The 19491-nt window shown below is 34.2% G+C and overlaps 1 protein-coding gene across 2 annotated transcripts in view; it reads right to left on the bottom strand.

Annotated features, from left to right (window-relative positions):
• Positions 1 to 19491, bottom strand: part of LOC121442257 (3'-5' RNA helicase YTHDC2) — a 62506-nt gene that overhangs the window by 32707 nt on the left and 10308 nt on the right. For both annotated transcript variants that reach the window (XM_041643733.1, XM_041643734.1), the window contains 13 exons: positions 19175 to 19341; positions 17887 to 17989; positions 16725 to 16881; positions 13389 to 13496; positions 11800 to 11948; positions 9727 to 9862; positions 5028 to 5154; positions 4552 to 4617; positions 3643 to 3821; positions 3332 to 3428; positions 3136 to 3223; positions 2969 to 3049; positions 109 to 191 (listed from right to left, as the gene is read on the bottom strand). In XM_041643733.1, coding sequence (XP_041499667.1) covers positions 109 to 191; positions 2969 to 3049; positions 3136 to 3223; positions 3332 to 3428; positions 3643 to 3821; positions 4552 to 4617; positions 5028 to 5154; positions 9727 to 9862; positions 11800 to 11948; positions 13389 to 13496; positions 16725 to 16881; positions 17887 to 17989; positions 19175 to 19341 — 1541 coding nt within the window. The remainder of the gene's footprint in view (positions 1 to 108; positions 192 to 2968; positions 3050 to 3135; positions 3224 to 3331; positions 3429 to 3642; positions 3822 to 4551; positions 4618 to 5027; positions 5155 to 9726; positions 9863 to 11799; positions 11949 to 13388; positions 13497 to 16724; positions 16882 to 17886; positions 17990 to 19174; positions 19342 to 19491) is intronic.

The raw sequence follows: 19491 nt of genomic DNA, 5'->3' as shown, positions 1-19491 counted from the left end.
ATATAAAAGGAACATTATACAATATGCAATTTATATAATATTATTATCAAACAGGCAAGTAAATGAATATAGATTATGCATGTAATTATAACATAAAATATACATTACCTGCCTTTGCGCTGTATGGCACTAGCTTTGGAAATCCATACCATTTTTAACATTGTAACAAAATTCAGTGCATCAAAGGATTTCTGCAATATTAAATCATCTTTATGTTAAAACATGGTTGGTACTAATGAGAATATAGATATTTTAACATGCCCAAGTTAAACTTAAAAGCCCCTCTTGATTAATTAGAATAAACTGATTATTTTTTCTGTTCTGTTTGTTTTATTTTCTTGTTTTTAAATCTTAACCAAAACTTCTCCTCTCTCCCCTCTTCCCAATCTCTCCACCTTCTCTCCCTACCCCATCTACCCTTCCTCCATTGAAGAAACTGATTCTTAAAAACTCACATTTGTTGGATATAAACATTATAATGAAAAACAACGGACAGCCATCAAAGCTTTGAAGATCTACACAATCTCCATGCTGTGCTGTGTGGGGCATTTTGCAACTGTCTCCTACAGTTTAATAACAACTGATTCTCACAGGACACCAAGACTTTATTATGACATCCATATGACTGCCTAGAGATTACAAGACCACGGATGCCACTAATGGATATCCTAACATGAAGAGGGAGAGCTTGCAGGGCCTCAACCCTAGAGGCAACTGGGGAATGCCGAGAGCAGGAGAAATGGTCTTTCTCGGGCAAAAATACACCAATTAGTTATCCAATATCAAGTGGTCAGCCCTGAGATCACATGGACACAGATTACACTACATACACTGAGCAGACTGGATTTATAGATTTAGAAATATATATAAATAAATAAAAAAGAAAAAGAGGACTTTTAAAAAAAAAAAAAAGTAAGGGCCAGGGATGAGTCAGAAAAAAGGGAAGGAATGATGTGATTATCATGTCAAAAAATAGAAATTATTATAAAAAACAAACAAAACACAGAATAAAAAGCAAAAATAGGATTCTCTGGAGATTTTTTCTATCATATTTACATCATTTTTAAGAAATAAGAATGACTAGAAAAAAAATTGCCAAAATACATCTCAAAGAGTAAATCTCTGGAAGAATGACTAATAATTACCAAACTAAACACCTCTAAGTGAAGTAACATCCTGCTGAGTTACTCAGAAATTAACCTTTCTTGAATGTCTCAAAGAAAAATATAATCATTACTAACACTAGACTTCCTCAAATGGTCAAAAGTAAAGATCTGCTGTAGAAGTGGTTTAAAAAGTATTCCATGCCCTTGCTTTCCCTTGTATAAAATTAATTAAACAGAGCAAATACAAATGCATTTTCTAATAAGTTTAGTCAAGAAATTTTCAGAAAGTATGTTGCTTAGCTTATAATATTTGTTTCATTTGTTAGTTTTGTATGTATAATACTTTTGATACTATTACTGTGCTAAAGTCATGATTTGATAACACCTAGAAGAATTAATTTCTAAAATTTAAATAACATAAGAGCAATACATCTGCACTCTCTTTTTCATTTTTTTTAAATTTTTATTTATTTATTTATTAAAGATTTCTGCTTCCTCCCCGCCACCGCCTCCCATTTCCCTCCCTCTCCCCCGATCAAGTCCTCCTCCCTCGTCAGCCCAAAGAGCAATCAGGGTTCCCTGCCCTGTGGGAAGTCCAAGGACCACCCACCTCCATCCAGGTCTAGTAAGGTGAGCATCCAAACTGCCTAGGCTTCCACAAAGAACAATGGCAATGGGTTTTGATCCTACTGCTTTTTCATTTTTGAGACAGGTTCTTGCAATGTAGCCCAAGTTAGCCTTAACTTTACTTAGATCCTCCTGTCTCAGCCTACCCAGTACAGAGAGGGCAGGTATTCAGCACATCTGACAAGTCTTGGTATGTAAAGACACATCACTTAGTTTTAACACTATAGCTGAAACAGTTTACTCTTCCTTTACAATGAGTTTGATCAAAACCACAAGAAATTTTATTCTCTGTAAGGTGATACTAAAATTACATTGAAAACATGAATTTTTCACACTAAAATGATTACTTATATCCATTTTATCATTTCTTCCTTAAAAAACTAATTACCTCTATCATTTGATCTATTAAAAGTTATGGCGCTGGGAATTATTAGTAATGTTAATACTGAAAACAAGCAAATGCTATCACTTATTTTTGAGAGAAGAAAATTTTTTGCAAAGGGTCTAATAGTAAATATTTTATGCTTTGATGTCTTTGATGCAATTTACGAATGGCTACAGTAGTATGAAAGTATCAAGAGACAGTAGATAAAAGAGTAAGAAAAAAAAACTCTTTTTGCACAAAGCCGAGCAGTGATTTCCACTGTTGGCTAACTACTGGGATGTTCACCCTAATTTGCACTGCTGTTGGTTTTGTATGTATGCGTCTGTGCACGTGTAAATGTGTAGGTAAATGTGCATCTGGAAGCATGAGGTCCCAGCATACATCTTTCTCAATTTTTAGGATTTTGTTTTCCTTTGTTAATCAAGTTTCTCTTGATCTAAATACCTTTAGAACACCTACTATACACACACATATGCACACACACTGTATGTAAGGCATTAGGTTCTATCAATGAATAAGAGGGCTACAACCCATCCCCAAATATAAGAGGAAAATAGAAAATATGTAAATCAAATTGCCACTATGTGACAAATTTTTACTGTGCATATTCTAATTCTTTACTGTTCTACTACTAGTTAGTAAGTAGAAGTGAATCTTCTTGTCTAATTTGTTGGATCACTAAAATATACCCAACATACTAAATATAAGTTAGAACAGTTTGGTAAAACATTTATTATGCTAAATTCATCTATAAAGAAATTTGCATCTAAAATGAAGTTTTACTAAAGTAGCTGTTGGACTGGAACTCAATCTTCTTCATTTGGTACAAATATAACTTATTCATACATACCTCCTTCACCTTACCAGAATCAATAACAAAGACAACATCATTGACAGTGATGCTTGTTTCAGCAATATTGGTGGAAAGGATCTGAAATGGAATGTTATTTTAAGATTAATATGAAAATAGACAAATGAATAACAAAAGTAGAACATAAAAGATCTTATGATGCTTACTATTTTTCGGACACCTGCAGGTGGATTTTTTAATACCTTCTTTTGATCAGATGTCTGCATATTTGAATGGAGCATAAAGACTTGATATCTATTACAATTGAGAAGAGAAAATGAACTATAGAACCTGTTTGTTAGCTTGAGCAACAAAGAATCTGTCTGTTAGCTTGAACAGCAAGTACAAAGCTTTATAGTTTACCTATGTGTATTGTCAGCAAACCGCTTGTCATCAAACAGGATACGATCCCTCAAACCAACAATTTCATCATATCCAGGTAGAAAAATTAATATTGCACCTTGGAGAAAAATATTTTTAGTATTTAATCTTGTAAAATCAGACATAATCAACAAAACTCATTATAAAGAATAATATGTGATTTCACACATTAGTACATGATTATAAAAGAACTACTATTCACACATCACTATCAACAGAATTACAGAAAAATTTAACAACTAAATACTAATTTTTCAACACAGTATGCTCCATGTCTTTCAGACAGCACTTACCAGCATCACAACTATGGCAGATATTGTATAGAAGATGCATGATCAAATCCAAGTCTACCTTTTCATCATCAAAACTATGATGGTAAGCTTTCAACAGCTCTCTGTCTTCTACACTGAGGTCATTTCCATTTGTTTGAACCAAAGAACTTTCATCTAGATTTCCAAATTCCAATGAAGCACTAAGAAAAATACCAAGTCAGTTTTTATATTAAGAAAGAAAGACAGACTGACTTAAAGTTACCCATTATTTCCTCTAAATTTCCAATATGCCCCAAGGAAGGGGTCACTTAATGTACAATCTATAATTAATTTATGTGTTGGTTGCAAGCACAGTTTCATGTTAAATTGGATAAGTGACAAATTTGATAAAAAAAATCACAATCTAAAGACACTTGATCAAGAAAATGCATGCAATAATGACCTAGAAATACATCAAAATGTTTAGCATCACCTTTCACTATGGAAATATATAGCAAAACCAAAATAATACCATTGCACAACCAAAAGGAAGGTTAAGGTCAAAGACACAGTTAAGTACAGGAATGGTGCAGAAATAATAGAACATTCCTAGAATAAATATAGACTAGTACAGCAATTATGGAACACTGTGACAGTTCTCCAAAGGATAAACACAGTGTTAACTATATCCCCTAGAAATTCCACTCCTATGTATAGATAAAGAGCAATGGATGGATGGATGGATAGATAGATAGATAAATAACTGCATTAACTGTCAATTTAAAGATCTGTGTTCATGTTCATAACAGTCAAGAATAAAATTTTTATAATTATAAAAATAAATCTCTCAGTAAAAGGCTGTAAGTAGCTTACCTGTTACAGAATATATGATTTACATGGCTAAGATTTTTTTTAAAGATAGAATTCATTTTAAATAGTGTAAGGTTTTACCTGTAAGATTCTAGAAGATCCACAATTTCAGTTTGTCCAAAGTGCTTAGCCCAATCTAAAGCCATCCTATAAAATTCAAAGATACCAAACTGAGAAATATTTTATAATTATGTAATTACAAATTTTCAAATTACAAATTTTTCAAAATTATGAAACTAGTCATCCAGGATTATTTATTTACTCATTAGAGATGTACCAGTAATTATTATACAATAGATTTTAAAATAGGGATAATCATAAGTTTTTGTTTGTTTGTTTTTATTTCTCAAGACAGAGTTTCTCTGTAACTTTGGAGCCTGTCCTGGAACTAGCTCTGTAGACCAGGCTGGCCTCGAACTCACAGAGATCTGCTTGCCTCTGCCTCCCTAGTGCTGGGATTAAAGGCATGCGCCACCACTGCCCCAATAATAAGAATTTTTAAAAGGCATGTGCAACTATACCATGACATACAAAGAATGGACACAATCTAAATTTACCAGCCATTTGATGCTTTACTGTGGACATTGGCTCCCATACTAATTAACTGTTCTACTTGACTCGTAAAACCCCGTCCAGCGGCAACCATCAGAGCTGTGGCACTGGTCTCACTATGTCTGTAATCAACTAAAAGAATAAAAAGATAAGATGTTAAATTCCAAATGTTAAAGACTTTCATTGTTTCAGTCAAGTACTAGAATTGACTAACATAATTAACCTGGGATTTGTTCCTTCATTTTTAAATGACAGCAACATTATATAATCTTTATCCCATTCAGAACGAAATCTAAGATTCTCTTGCATAAAAAGGGTAGAAAGACTATCACTGGAGGTATAGGAAGAAAGTAGCTAATGCTTACTTATATAATTAAGAAAAGAGAAGGCTATTGGCTTGCAGGATCCTTAAATAATAATTTTTTAATCTACATGTTGCCATGTTTACTCAGTAACAAAATATTAATTCAAAACTTAATTTTTCATCAATAACTAAAAATAAATGTTCTTAAGACTTCAAGCAAAGTTCTTGACATTTTTTTCTCATATAACTTAAGATACTATAATACAAAACTGAGGGAAATAAAAACTCATGAAGAGAAATAAACACTACATATTCTGAGGACCACTGTCAAAATAATCTAGTAATCAACAGAGAAACCAAGGAAGACAGCCAAGAGTCATAGTTAAGTTTTTAAAATACATTATCAATATTTTAAAACAGTACTTCTCAGATTTTAAACCTCTAAAAGTTCAAGTAAGTTTACTAAATTATGAAGATAAATATTGAAATAATGGGGGAAAGCCTAGAAAACAGCATGATAAAAATGTCTCTTTTTAAAACAAAATACTACTTCTCAAATGAATTTTTAAAAACATGATGAACTTTAAAAATGTGTATCCATAGAGGATAATACATTTACAATGAATAAGAAATCCTAAGAGATCATTTTTATGAAGAGGTCTGTTGACTAGTAGATATACAAGACACGAGTTAATAATCATATCCAAATATTAATCTAAATGCTGTTACCACAATAGCTGACCCAGCCTCACTAAATTAGTAAACCAAGAAAGCTCATAACATAAGGAACAGAACTTTTTAAAATTGTTTTTAAAACAGCAGTACAAGTCTACCTTTAAGATGAAATCCTCAAGGAATAAAAAAACAATATTTACACTTAACATAATTCCAAACAACAAATACAAAACAGAAAAAATATAATAAATTTCCATCTTTAAAAAAATGAACTAGAATTTTCAAAATCAATATGAGTCATCAAGACATTGTAGTAAACAAAGTACAATTGATTGGATTAATATAGGTAAGAAATTGTAATTTTAAAAAGAATATGGGGGCTAGAGAGATGGCTCAGTGGTTAAGAGCACTGACTCTTCTTCCAGAGGTCCTGAGTTCAATTCCCAGCAGCCACATGGTGGCTCACAACCATCTGTAATAGGGTCTGGTGCCCTCTTCTGGGGTGCATGTACACATGTAGGCAGAATACTGTATACATAATAAATAAATAAATCTTTAAAAAAACAGTTTTTGTTAAGAAATTAAGCTGAGGACCAGAGAACATGTATTTACATATTTTTTACATTTATTTACTTATTTATTGGGAGACACATAACATGACACCTGTGTGAAGGTCAGAGGATTAACATAAGGAAGGAATCAGTTCTCTTCTACCATGTGGATTCCAGGATCAAACTCACATCCTCAGGATTTACGACCAGCCTTTTTATCCACTACACCATCTCCCTAAGCCCCAGCTACAGTTCTTGAAAGTGTTTGTTTATCAACTACAACTATCCAAAAGTGGTGCAAACCAGGGAACTAAGGGACTAGATGGGTCATGTTAGGAAACAAACAACAAAGAAAAGGTGTTGAAATAAAACAAGTATGGTTGGCTGAAAAAAAGCTTAAAAGGAAAAATTGTCTTCACAATCTAGAAAATCTGTCAGGCATAAACACATACTAAATCTCTTATCACACCAAAAGCAGAAAAAGACAGAAGGTATGTATGTGAAAAACGTATTAATTCAACATATTAATGGACAACTGAAAACACCTTCAAATAAGAATGCTGCCTGGTGTGTTGGGTCCCATATTTAATTCCAGCACTTAGAAGGCTGAGGCAGGAAGATCATGTGCCAGCCAGAACCTCTCCAAGAAGCAAACAATCAAACCCACAAGAAAAAAAGAAAATAAAAGAGGCAAGGAATTTCCTGTCACCTTCCATATTTAGGATTATTGAGCAAATATTTGATCATTTGTTACAAACCCTGTGAACCCACAGAAGAGTAAAACAGACAAGGCTCTGTCCTCACAAAGTTACATTTCAGTGTAAGACGGTATGAGCAACAACAACAGCAGGAGCAGCAACAACAATAAATGACAAATAATCAAAGTCAATAAAGAAATGACAAAGTAGATTAACAAAATAGTAAGAAAGGGGCACAGTTTTATTGACCAGAAAAAGCCTCTCTGAGAGACAATAACTAACCAGAAACCTAGATGAAAGAGGCCATTGAGTCTATAGTCAGGATTCCACTTAAACAAAATAAATAAAATTAAAGGACTCTATCAACACATACAAGGAAATCAGGTCCATTAAACACCTTAGAAGGGAAAGGCATCTTCCACCCACCCTGAACTGAGAACTAAGTTCCATTCCTAGAACCTACATGGAAGAAGGAAAGAATCAACTCCTGCAAGTTGTTTTTGACCTTCACACATAACCCACGGCATGTGTGTCCTCCAATACAAATACAAACACACTACGTAAAGTGTAATTAAAAAATATTAAAAAAAGAAAAGCAATTCATGTTGCTAAAGAACAGTGAACAAAAACAAGAGTGATGGAAAACAAGATTGGGAAGGAAGGTGTTGGATCAGCTACTTTTCTCTGAATATGATCCAGTACCTGATAAGAAGTTAAGGGAACAGGTTTATTCTGGTTCTTGGTTTGAGAGTTTACAGTCCATCCTGAAGGTAAGGACATGGCAAAGCAGTGGCAGTGGCTCATGGGCTTGAGGCAGGAGCATGAGATCACTTGGTCACAATTTATAGATCAGAAAACAGCATGACAGGAGGCAGGACTGAGCCATAAAAGCCTCAAGCCCATTCACACTGTTCCATTTCCACCAAAAGTTCTACCTCCTAAAGCTTCCAACTTCCCAAGCAGCACCACCAGCAGGAACAAGTTTTAAATACACAAATCAACAGTGGCATTTACATTTAAAGACATCACAGATTCAGTCATAGAAAGGACTTTATTTTCTTCACAATATAATCAGAAGCAAGGGAAAAGTAGGCCAGTGGGATTTTTGGATAGATAATCTGATCCCTCTAAGGAAAACACAATTTCCTGACAAAAGAAAAATAGTTGGTGGATTACGACAACAGTCATGGGACATCATCTTAAAAAATAAATTTAAAAACTTAGGGGTCATTTAAAATAGATACTTAAAGCCACTGTTCTAGCTTCAGTTCTGCTGCTATGATAAATATACTGACAAAGAGGAACGCAGGGAAGAAAGGGCTTTTATTCCGCTTACAATTCCAAGCCATGGTCCATCACTTTGAGGAAGTCAATGCAGGGAATTAGAGATTTAGTAAAGAGTAGAGAAAAATGAATAGACAATGTTGCTTTTTTGTTGTTTTCAGTTTGAATTACCCACTCTTACATAGTTCAGGACCCTCTACCCCAAGCCCACAGTGGGCTGGGTCTTCCCATATCAATTATAGCAACTCCTGCAGACCAGCCCAATGTAGACAATCACTCTCTTCCCAGGAAACTTGAGAGTATGTCAAGTTGACAATTAATGCTAACCATCATAGCCATCTAAGAGAGTAGATGTAAATAAAAAAATAAAATGAAAGCCTTAGAATTGAGGCCCATGGACTTGAATATGAGGGAAGAGGGAGGAAAATTTTCTGCCAGGAAAACCAAGAATAGATTTTTTTAAAAAATGAAAAAAAAAAAAGCCAGGCTGAAACATCAAAAGCTAAAAACAAAAAAAAAATGTTTAAAAAACAAAATAGTCAATAATCATAACAGTAACAATGCTAGGGGTTTAGGTAAGGAGATAAGAATATTTGACTCCTAAAGCCTTCCCAGTGCTGATTTTCTGTGACCATTCTGCCTGCTGACTAGAAGTCTACAGAATTACAGACTGGATGCATGACTGTCAATATCCAAGAAAGTCAACAAATAAAACAGGACAACAATTCATTAGTGAAGACATATAGCACATGATATCAAGTATGTAAGTGTATATGGATCAGAACCTGAGCCCATACAAAGGTAATAAAATCATCATTTACTAGATGACTCTCTAAGAATCCCAAAGTTATTACCCATCTTTCATCTTCCTCAAACCTCTTTGTGACCCTAATTTTTTTCTTACATCATGGAGTCAAGGACCAGATTACATGAATGTATACAACACAAATACAGAAATAATTACATGGATGTATTACAACACAAATATATAAAAACATTTTTGTAAGTAACTGTAGTATCTGTGAGGACCTAAAGGAAATCACTTTAGAGATATTAACATATTCAAAACAATATAAAGCACTTAAAAATAAAATTATAGTAAACAAAACATGTCATACATACTCTTTAAATTATACTCTATTTGTATCACAAATAATGGCAAGAGAAATTGTTTTAATTTAAATAAACTTACCACTAACATTTTCAGTTAAAATAAGATGAAAGACCTGAGCAAAAGCATCAACATCTTTATGTAGCCATATGTCAGAAAGGCAAGCATCCATTTCTTTGATTAACCATGGTTCAAGGCAATTCACATCTTTTTCTGTCTTTTGAAAACAAAAAGCAAAGATTACAATTATCAAATTGCTTACTATTTGCTTACTACAAGGAAAGTAAAATAGCCACAATCATCATAAGAATTAAAAAGCATACAACATCCATATACTATTATAGCATAAGTCTCTAATTTCATCTTATACACATTATTTTTCATAATACTGTATTGATGTAGAATTTCCCTCTATATGCTATGATTACCATTAATGAATAAAGAAATGCTTTGGACCTATAGCAGGGCAGAACTTAGGTAGGCAGGGAAAACTGGACTGAATGCTGGGAGAAGGAAGGCAGAGAGAGGGACACTATGGATTTGCCACTGGAGATAGATGTGCTAAAACTTTGCTGGTAGGTGATCACCTCTTGGTGATGCACAGATAAATAGAAATGGGTTAAATTAAGATGTAAGAGTTAGCCAATAAGAAGCTAGAGCTAATAAGCCAAGCAGAGATTTAATAATACAGTTTCTATGTGATTATTTTGGGCCTACTCTAGCCAGGTGGCCCGGAACCAACAAGCAACCCTTCACTACATTTTGATACTACAGTCATCATTTATCTAAAAGTGAGCTTGTCAGCAAAGTACTAGCCACATGATTTTGCCACATTAACTAATTGTGCTTCTGGTGGTAAATGTACCTACACAGCACTGGTTTCTTTCCAGCTACATCAGAGGAAACATCACCATAGAGTTTAACACTAATACCACTATCAAGTATATCAGAGTTTCTCCTGGCATGGAGGCTCTCAACTATAGTCTCAGCAACTCAGAAAATTGAGGCAGAAGCCCATTTGATAGGCCAACCCTTGGGTGGGTGGAGTAAACAGAACAGAATGCTGGGAGAAAGAAAGCTGAGTCAGTGAGTCGCGATGGTTCTCCCACTCCAGACAGATGCAGGTTAAGATCTTTCTTGGTAAGTGCACCTCGTGGTGCTACATAGATTATTAGAAATGGGTTAAGAGGCTGAAACTAATGGGCCAGGCAGTGTTTAAAAGAAGAAAAAAAAGAAAATTGAGGCAGGAGAACACAAGTTTCAAAGCCATCTTGTGCTACATATCAATTTCCAGATAACATGGACTGTCTCAAAAACCCAAAAAGAATTCCTTTCCTATCCTAACTCCCCCTCAAAGGAGTTATGTTGGCAGAGAAACAGATTATACCAGGCCTTAAAAGCTTCTCCTGTGAATAATACCCAACTCGGTTCTTAAAACCACCAGTTTACACAGTCAAAATGCTAATCACTGACTAGAAAAATTGCTCAGCCATTAAAAGCTAGGATCACTGTCAAATGCTGATCAATAAGTCAAATGGATCTTCCATACGCTAAACCATTTTAAAGCATCCTTTAGGAGTCTCTGTTAAAACTCAAGCATAATTCTTCTAGATTCATCAGAACTTAAACCCCACATCTCATGGAGGGGGGGTTCTAAACCTGGGGCTGGAAAGATAGCTCTGTAGTTAAGAGCACTTGCTGCTTTGGCAGAGACCCGGCATCTGGCTCCCACCAGCACTTACATGGTGGCACATGTAATCACCAGGGGATCCCATTGTCTCCTATGGGCTCTGAGGCTATGTTCACTGATATGCACACACATACAAGTAGGCAAAATGTTGGTATGCATAAAATAAAAAGAAACAAACCTTAAAAAGTAGCTAAATTATTCTTCTAAAAATAAAGTTTGGATCATGAGTATTGCTCAAGAGTAAAATGCTTACAAAGCCCTAAATTTAATCACCAACCCTTTTTAAAAAAACAGGTAGATTATTGTAGATTCTGAAAATATGTTGTAAAGCAAAGTAAACTAAGAGAATTGCCTCCTACTAACAAAGTAAAAAAGAAATAGTATAACCTCATTTAAGTTGTTTAATCTACAAAATTTTTACTCAAAATATCATTACAAACCAGTATATTAAAATAGCATCTTACCAGCTGACTAAAGACAGCATCACCTCCATCATCTAATAAATCATACTCTTCAGACACACTTGCAACAGCTCTCTGTCTCTGAGACTCAGGCTTGAAAGTATTCTCTTGAGCTGAGTACCATTCTGTGAGTGTGGTCTGCTGTTTCTCTTCTAAATTATAAAGGAAAGAAAATAAGTAGATAAGTCCTTTCCTTTTGATAATGTGTTCATTTGTTTAAAAAAATAAGAAACAAAACCAAAAACCTAAGTGAATCTTATACTGCTTGACAGCTGGCTTTACTTTGGAGTTACTCTTACAAAATACATTGGGTCTTTCATAAAGTTATGTGCAACATAAAGACATATGAAACTACATAAAAAAAATTTGTCTACGGGGAAGAAGTTTGCTTCTAACCCAGAGTTTCAAGAAGAGCATCTTTCCCCACAATATACTTATTGTTTAAGTCAATGACTAATATCCATAGAAAATCATAAAACTTATCTCAATTGTTTCAGATACGAAAAATCAGAAGTTTCAAAAGTTTCAACATCTACATTTTATAATTTGCATGCAAGCAATGATGTCCTCTGCAGTGACAGAGAAATCACTAACTACAAATTTAGGTGGTGAATCAATAGTTGTGTGCCCCTGACCATACATAGTAAACAAAGAAATAAGAGTATAACCAATTATACTATAAAAAGGAAAAAAAGACATAAATTCTAATGCATACACAGACATACAGTATGCCACTGTAAGAATTTCTTAAAGCAGATATTGATAAAATGGAAATAAAGATGAAATCCTATAATAATACCAGATTTGGAAATCTTGCTGGGAATAGCGAACATGCTGTAACCTAGTATTCACTAAGCAGAGAAAAAAGATTAATCAAGTTCAGGCCAACGTGAGCCATGTCATAATCAGGCCAAGTAAGATCATGTTTTAGAAAATAAAAAGTTAGAAACCAACATTTTCCAGAAAGATAAGCCTGCTGTCATCAATCAAGACACTCCTTCCACTCCCTCCCATTAATGTCTCAATTCTACCTAATGAGGTAAGCTATGGGGAGCCACCACATATCCACTGCTTTCTGAAAACCCTGACTAGGCCTATGGATTCAGACACACTCAACCTCTTCAATTTCAACATGTACTTTAAGTTCCTTTCCACAGATTATAACTTCTGGATATAAGCCAGAATACAAAAGTATATCCCAAAAGGTTAGAAAGATGCCTCAGCCATTAAGAACAATAGCTGTCGTTCCAGAGGACCTGAGTTCTGTTCTCAGGACCCATGGGGTGGCTCAAAGTCAGCTGCAACTGCAGTTCCAGGGATTCTAAGATCTCTTCTGGCTTCTGCAGGCACAGCATGCACATGGTACACAGACATACATGCACATAAAACACCTCGTCACACACACATTTAATAAAAATAAATATAAATAAAATATCCCCTTAAAAGGTCTATTTAGGACAAAAGTATCATATAATTTTATATAATTATATGCAAGAGAAAATGTTTTCAAGTATCCTTGTTCTTCTCTAAGCTAAGACTACAGCATTATAAGAAATAAATCTCAATAATAATTTTCTTGCTAAAAACCTTACCTCGTTGCTTTTCCTTTTTGTACTTTAACATTTCTTTGTTGGTATATCCAGTAGTTCTTAAAATATCTTCCAGAAACATTTCTTTTACTTCAAATGGTCTTCCCTGTACTAAAGAATAAAAATATTTAAATATTCAATTTGTATCCTATAGATAATTCACAAAAAAGTAAGAATTCCACATTTAATGAAGCATCTTAAAATATACAAAACTGTTTCAAAGTATTTTAAAAGTTCAAAGTCACCGTTTCCAGTGACTCCCGATACTTCCCATTAACTGCAACGCTGCTCTGTAGACATGTGACTAGAGGGGACAACTGACTTCATATTCTAGCAAGTGCTCACGAGCTTTCCCCTAGTGTTTACTACCTACTTGCCAGGTGCCTGGTATCACATTACAGACTGGGAGTACCATGGTTAAGTACAAATAGTGCTAGTTCCTACTTCCATTTTGGCACACAAAGCAGGGAAGACCAGAAACATGAAAAAAAAATGTAAACAGAAACATGTTCAATGTCCAACAAGAAAGTCCTATAAGAAAAAAGTATGGGATATCATGACAATGTACTACAGGGAAGTGATCACATCAAAAAAAGATTTTTATGAGACACTGGAGAACAAGGACATAAAATAACTGCACTCCACAGAAAGTACATAGTATGTGAAGAAAACACATTATGAACAAAGTCACTGCGGTGGAACCAGAATAAGACTGTTTTCAAGAAACTGAAAGGAAAGCAGGAGAATAGGAGAGGTGCGGGAAGGATAAAGCCAGAGAAACAAATGCAGTCACATTAAGGGTCTTTGTCTTGAAATAAAGGTCACTCAAAACTTAAGAGAGTGGTCAGCATCATCAAAATTTGTCTTCAGAAAGGAATGCCATAGAAATAATATGGAGATTGGATTTTTCAAAACAGAAGAGTAGAACCAGACTAGGCAGTGACATGTATAATAGTTCAGGAAGGGGCTGGAGAGATGGCTCAGAGGTTAAGAGCATTGCCTGCTCTTTCAAAGGTCCTGAGTTCAATTCCCAGCAACCACATGGTGGCTCACAACCATCTGTAATGGGGTCTGGTGCCCTCTTCTGGCCTTCAGACATACACACAGACAGAATACTGTATATACAATAAATAAATATAAAAAATAGTTCAGGAAAAGAAGAAAACAGGTTAAATAAGAATAGTGATAGTGAACACTAAAAAGCAAAACAAAAATCCTAGATGGATTATTGAAACAGAAAGTAAAATAAAGAGAAATCATAATTACATTTGTTATCAAAATATTTGTTTAATCTACTATAATACCTGGATATCTGGCTTACCTTTGTTTCTCTGAGTAACAAGGAAAGCTAAAGAGAAATATGTTGGCCAGTGAAAGTTGCAGTTTCTTTCTAAGCTTATGAAAGGAGACAAGCAAACTTTCAATGAGCACAGGGATAAATTCCATGTGCCTAATATCCAATGAAATATTGTTAATACTATTACATAAATGTACAAGTTTGAGACTTAGGTGACTCTAGATATGAGTCTAGATATAGGTGGACCCAAGGTATGCAAGACAAAAAGAAAACCATAATTTATATTTTAAGTATTCAGTTTAGGACATATTAGAAGTGGTGTACCTATAATATTTCTACACTCAAAACGCTGGAGAACAATCATCAATATACAATTGAAAGTAGGACCCATGAGCATTTAAAAAAAAAAAATCTTCCAGGGAAATTAAATGTACATCCACAATAGCTAGTAGAGTTGTAAAAAAGGGCAGGAAGAGAGAAGGAAAAGAGTGAACAGAAACAGAAAGGAATTAAAATTAAGGAAACAAAGGTAAAACAAAAATACCAACATATGAGTACATGCACACAAAGAGAAATCCAGAGAGAAAACTAAGAAAACACTGTAATGTAGAATAAGATTCAAGAAGCAATGATCCCAAATAAACTGAAATCTGAGACTCAATATCTCTCTCTCTCTCTCTCTCTCTCTCTCTCACACACACACACACACACACACACACACAAAGGCTAATGTGATGCAATGTAGTGTGTGTGTATATATATATCCTAATATCTAAATATTTGGCTTAGTATTTAAATCAATGCCAAAATAATACTGCTAAGAATTCCCAAATGGGACCCACATGAAAGGAAAGAACCAATTCTCACATTTTCCTATAACCTCCACTCAAGCACTATGGCATCTACACACATGTGTGTGCACACACACAGAATAAAATGTAATTTAAAATAAGAATGATACATGAACAGCTTCTAATAATTCAAAAATGTAAATTAATTATCTTTTATAAAAACTTATATAGTGAATCTTAATAAAATAATGATGAAAGGACCTCAGTATATGATGGCAGACTAGAAGATACCTTCCTACAACCCAGTGAAGGAGAAGTACCAAGATAAGAAAAGAAAATCAAATGAGGAAGAGCTTGGGAAACATACAAAGGGAGTCATAGTATGGCTAAAAAGTGCAGGGAAACAAAACAAAAAATAAGAAAAAAGGATGCACTGTTCTCTAGCATATGGAAGGGGAGTGGAAGCCTCATCCAGAAGGTAAACTCGGCAGTCCAGGAGAAAAGAAGCTACAATGTTTATCTACAGAACTCGGACCCAGTTGTAGGTATCGCTGAGACAACTAATTTAAAAAGCAGGACAGGTCAGGAGTAGACAGGGGTCCCCCAGCTTAGAGGTGGTGGGTCATACTAGGGGAAAATCTATTGTTTAAAACTAATATACATTAGAGTCCCGAGACAAAAAATATTCAAGTCAGGGAACCTAGATTCAAACTGCCATAGTCTCAGGGTTAAAGACAACATAAAGAGGCATCTGGGTCCAATGATGACAAGCCAAAATGTGAAGGAAGTAAGAGGTACAGCTCAAGCAGTACAGGTAAAGGAAGCCTAATGTACCAGCATTAGAATAGACCTCACCAACCAAGAATAAGTCTGGAGTTTGACAGCCTCGAAACTGGGGTCAGCAAGTAGATCAACACGACAGTATAAACAACTGTCCCCAGAGATCGATCAGGCAGTAAAGTGCAGAAGCTACAGAACAGTGTTTGAAGAGAAACACAGGACTAAAAGCAGCTCGTTTCTTTTTAAGTTTCGATAACTGGATTTGCTACACAGCATCAGAGAGCTACCAATGCAAAAGAGAGGTCAAAGTAGAGAAAGACCACTATGAAGAAGCCTGTCTCACGGGAAACATAAACGAATATCCTCCACTTCAGAATATCTCCCAGTTTCTGTTTAAATAAACAAATATAACATTATCACACTTCAAAATTTTACTTCAAAGAAATTATAGAAAATAACTGGTAGTCATACTATATATCACTGGACAACTTCCAAAATATCTTATGAAGAGATTCACATCCAAGGCAGCACTAGAAAGAATTAGTTTCAAAGTTGGGTGTTTTTGCAACAAATCTCTTAATTTTGTAAGTAAAAAATCACTGAACCGATCCCTTTCATGCACTTCATCCTGCAATGAATAGAAAAGAAACCATGGATCAGGTAAAACACTGTGGACAACTCGGTCTTTAAAAGAAAAGCACTGCTAAATTTACCTTGCTAAATTAAATAAGGAAAGGCCAACCAATACCACAGAACATTTACAGTATGTACAATTTAGATATTATCATACATTAACAACTTATTGTAGATGACAAAGTACTGTCCCTTTTCATATAGAATGTAAAACCAAAAAAAACCTATAAAAATTCTAAATTATCTCTGTCTATTAAATGCAGTTTTAATATAAACAAAATCAATTTATATATATGGTAGTACACCCTTGTAATCTCTGCTACTCAGGAGACTAAAGCAAGAAGATGGCAAGCTGGAGGCCATCCTAAGCAATATAGCAAGATCCTTTCTCAAATGAAGGCAAAAACAAACAGAAACCTGTGTATGTTAGCACTAGGGAGCAAGTGAATCCTTTAGTTAGGCAAGATTTCTCTTAAAGGCTATTTAAAACTATTTAAGGCTAATTAAAGGCTAAAACGACTTATTCTATTTTTTATCTGAGAGAAACTAGAAAACAGCTTAGAATACTTTAATGAGGGTCATTATTACTTTACAAGTAGCTAATTAATACAGAAATTTAACCACAAAGTTAAATGACTAGAAAGTATATAGCTACAATTAGGAAATCTGTAACATTAAAGAAGTAATTAAAAAGCTAAGTATAATGACTAAAAATTCTAAAAAATTTCTAGAAAATTCTAAAAGCATGCATTACTTCCATAGACGAAAAGCATATTTTCAAAAAACTCTCTCCTGTTTATCTCTCCCATGACACCCAATGATAAGAGCACCTTTATGCAATGTAAGATATAGTTCTAATAATTACACTACCAAATTACCTTGAAGAGAACCCACTAAATACAATAGTTCATTTTTATCTTACCCTATTCTAAAAATATCATTATGTAATTAAATATTAAGCTGTCTCAGTTATACATGGCAAATTTAACAATAGTCTTACCACAATGACATGGGTCACAGTTGACAATGTGCTATCACCTGCCATCAATGTACGAAGCAATACCCCATTAGTGCAAAATGTCAAAAGTGTCTTTGGAGAAACCCTATTTAAAAATCAAAATAAAGTGCACAATTACAAATCTTTTACATAATCAAAATAGTTACTTTAAATGCTTACCATATACACTCTAGCAAATAATACAAATAATATTTATATTATTATGAATATTATTGGTGTACTATTACATGTGGTTTGTTAGAAAAGTTACATAAAATACATATATATGCCTGACAATCACAAATTTCATCAAAAACAGCTTTTAATTAAGTAAGCAATATACTTAAGAACTTAAGTGTGTTAAAAATTTAAAAATTTTAGTTCAGTTAAAAAAATTACAAGGGAAAAAAAGTTTTCAGTCATTGCTACAAACCAAGAAATGCTAATACTTGTTAAGAAGGTATTAGTAAGTATTGCAGCAGGCTAAGCATCCTTGGTCTGGAAATTCAAACTCCCAAGTGTCTAGCTGAACATTCCATATGCTCAACCAGTAAAGTTTACACTGATATCCAAAATCCAAAAAATTCTAAAATCTGATTACACATGATCCCAAGCATTTTGGATAAGGGATACTCAGTTGCACATTATTTCACTAAAACTGAGTCACTATTATTTACTGAGTTCCTATCCAAACTTCTCAATAGACTAATGTCCTAGACATTAGATGGCCTAGTAGCTCGTTTTATAAGACAAAGTCTCAATAAGGTCAAGCAGCTTGTACTTGATCATAACACTGTAATAGGGTTTATATCTATAGCTCAGGTGCACAAAACCTCAGTAAGTTTAGATATAAAATCAGTATCTGAATATAGATTTACTGGTAGCAAAATTATCACTTAACTTTTTGTTTAGCTTTTTGTAATTTTTTAAGTTAATTTTATTTTTAAATAAAATATAATTAAACCACTTCTCCCTGCCCTTTCCTCCCCAGCAGTCTCCTACACTTTCTCAAATCAGACACCCTTATTCTTTATTATTGTTACATACATGTGTACAAATAGCTAAACACAATCTGCTAAGTCCAATTTTGTTGTTAATGTGTTCATAGTTTCAAAATCAACTACTTAATCTCCCTCTCCCCACAGTCACTCACTGCTTGTGTTCTCTGTCCAAAGGTGGGACCCTTGACACTTCCCCCTCCACTTAACCTCATCATCTAATTGTCTATTTTAGTCAGATGTATGTATTTAGCCAGCTTTAAGCGTGTTGAATGGTGGAAGACTGTCTTTACCTGCTTTCTAATCGGATCTGATAACCAATTGTTTGACCAATTCTTTCCCTTCTCTCGGCAGCAACTCTTTCAGCCACAGCAATAGCAGCTAATCGTCTTGGCTGAGTACAAAATATTCGGCAGGGAATGCCATTCTTAAAGCAATCATCTAATAGGAACTGAGGAATCTAAAATAAAAATTTTAAATCATTATGAGATAGCATTCACTTTGTATACCCAGAAATATCAACACAAATCAAATTTCAAAGTCCATAACATGTCAAGACATTAACTAATCTTCAAATCAGTAAGTCTCATAACTGCCAATACCAATGAGA

This window comes from Microtus oregoni, unplaced genomic scaffold (assembly GCF_018167655.1).
Source record: "Microtus oregoni isolate MIOR12 unplaced genomic scaffold, Mior012 000088F_ref0000325, whole genome shotgun sequence".
NCBI lineage: Eukaryota > Metazoa > Chordata > Mammalia > Rodentia > Cricetidae > Microtus > Microtus oregoni.
This window is presented reverse-complemented; position numbering and strand designations above follow the sequence as displayed.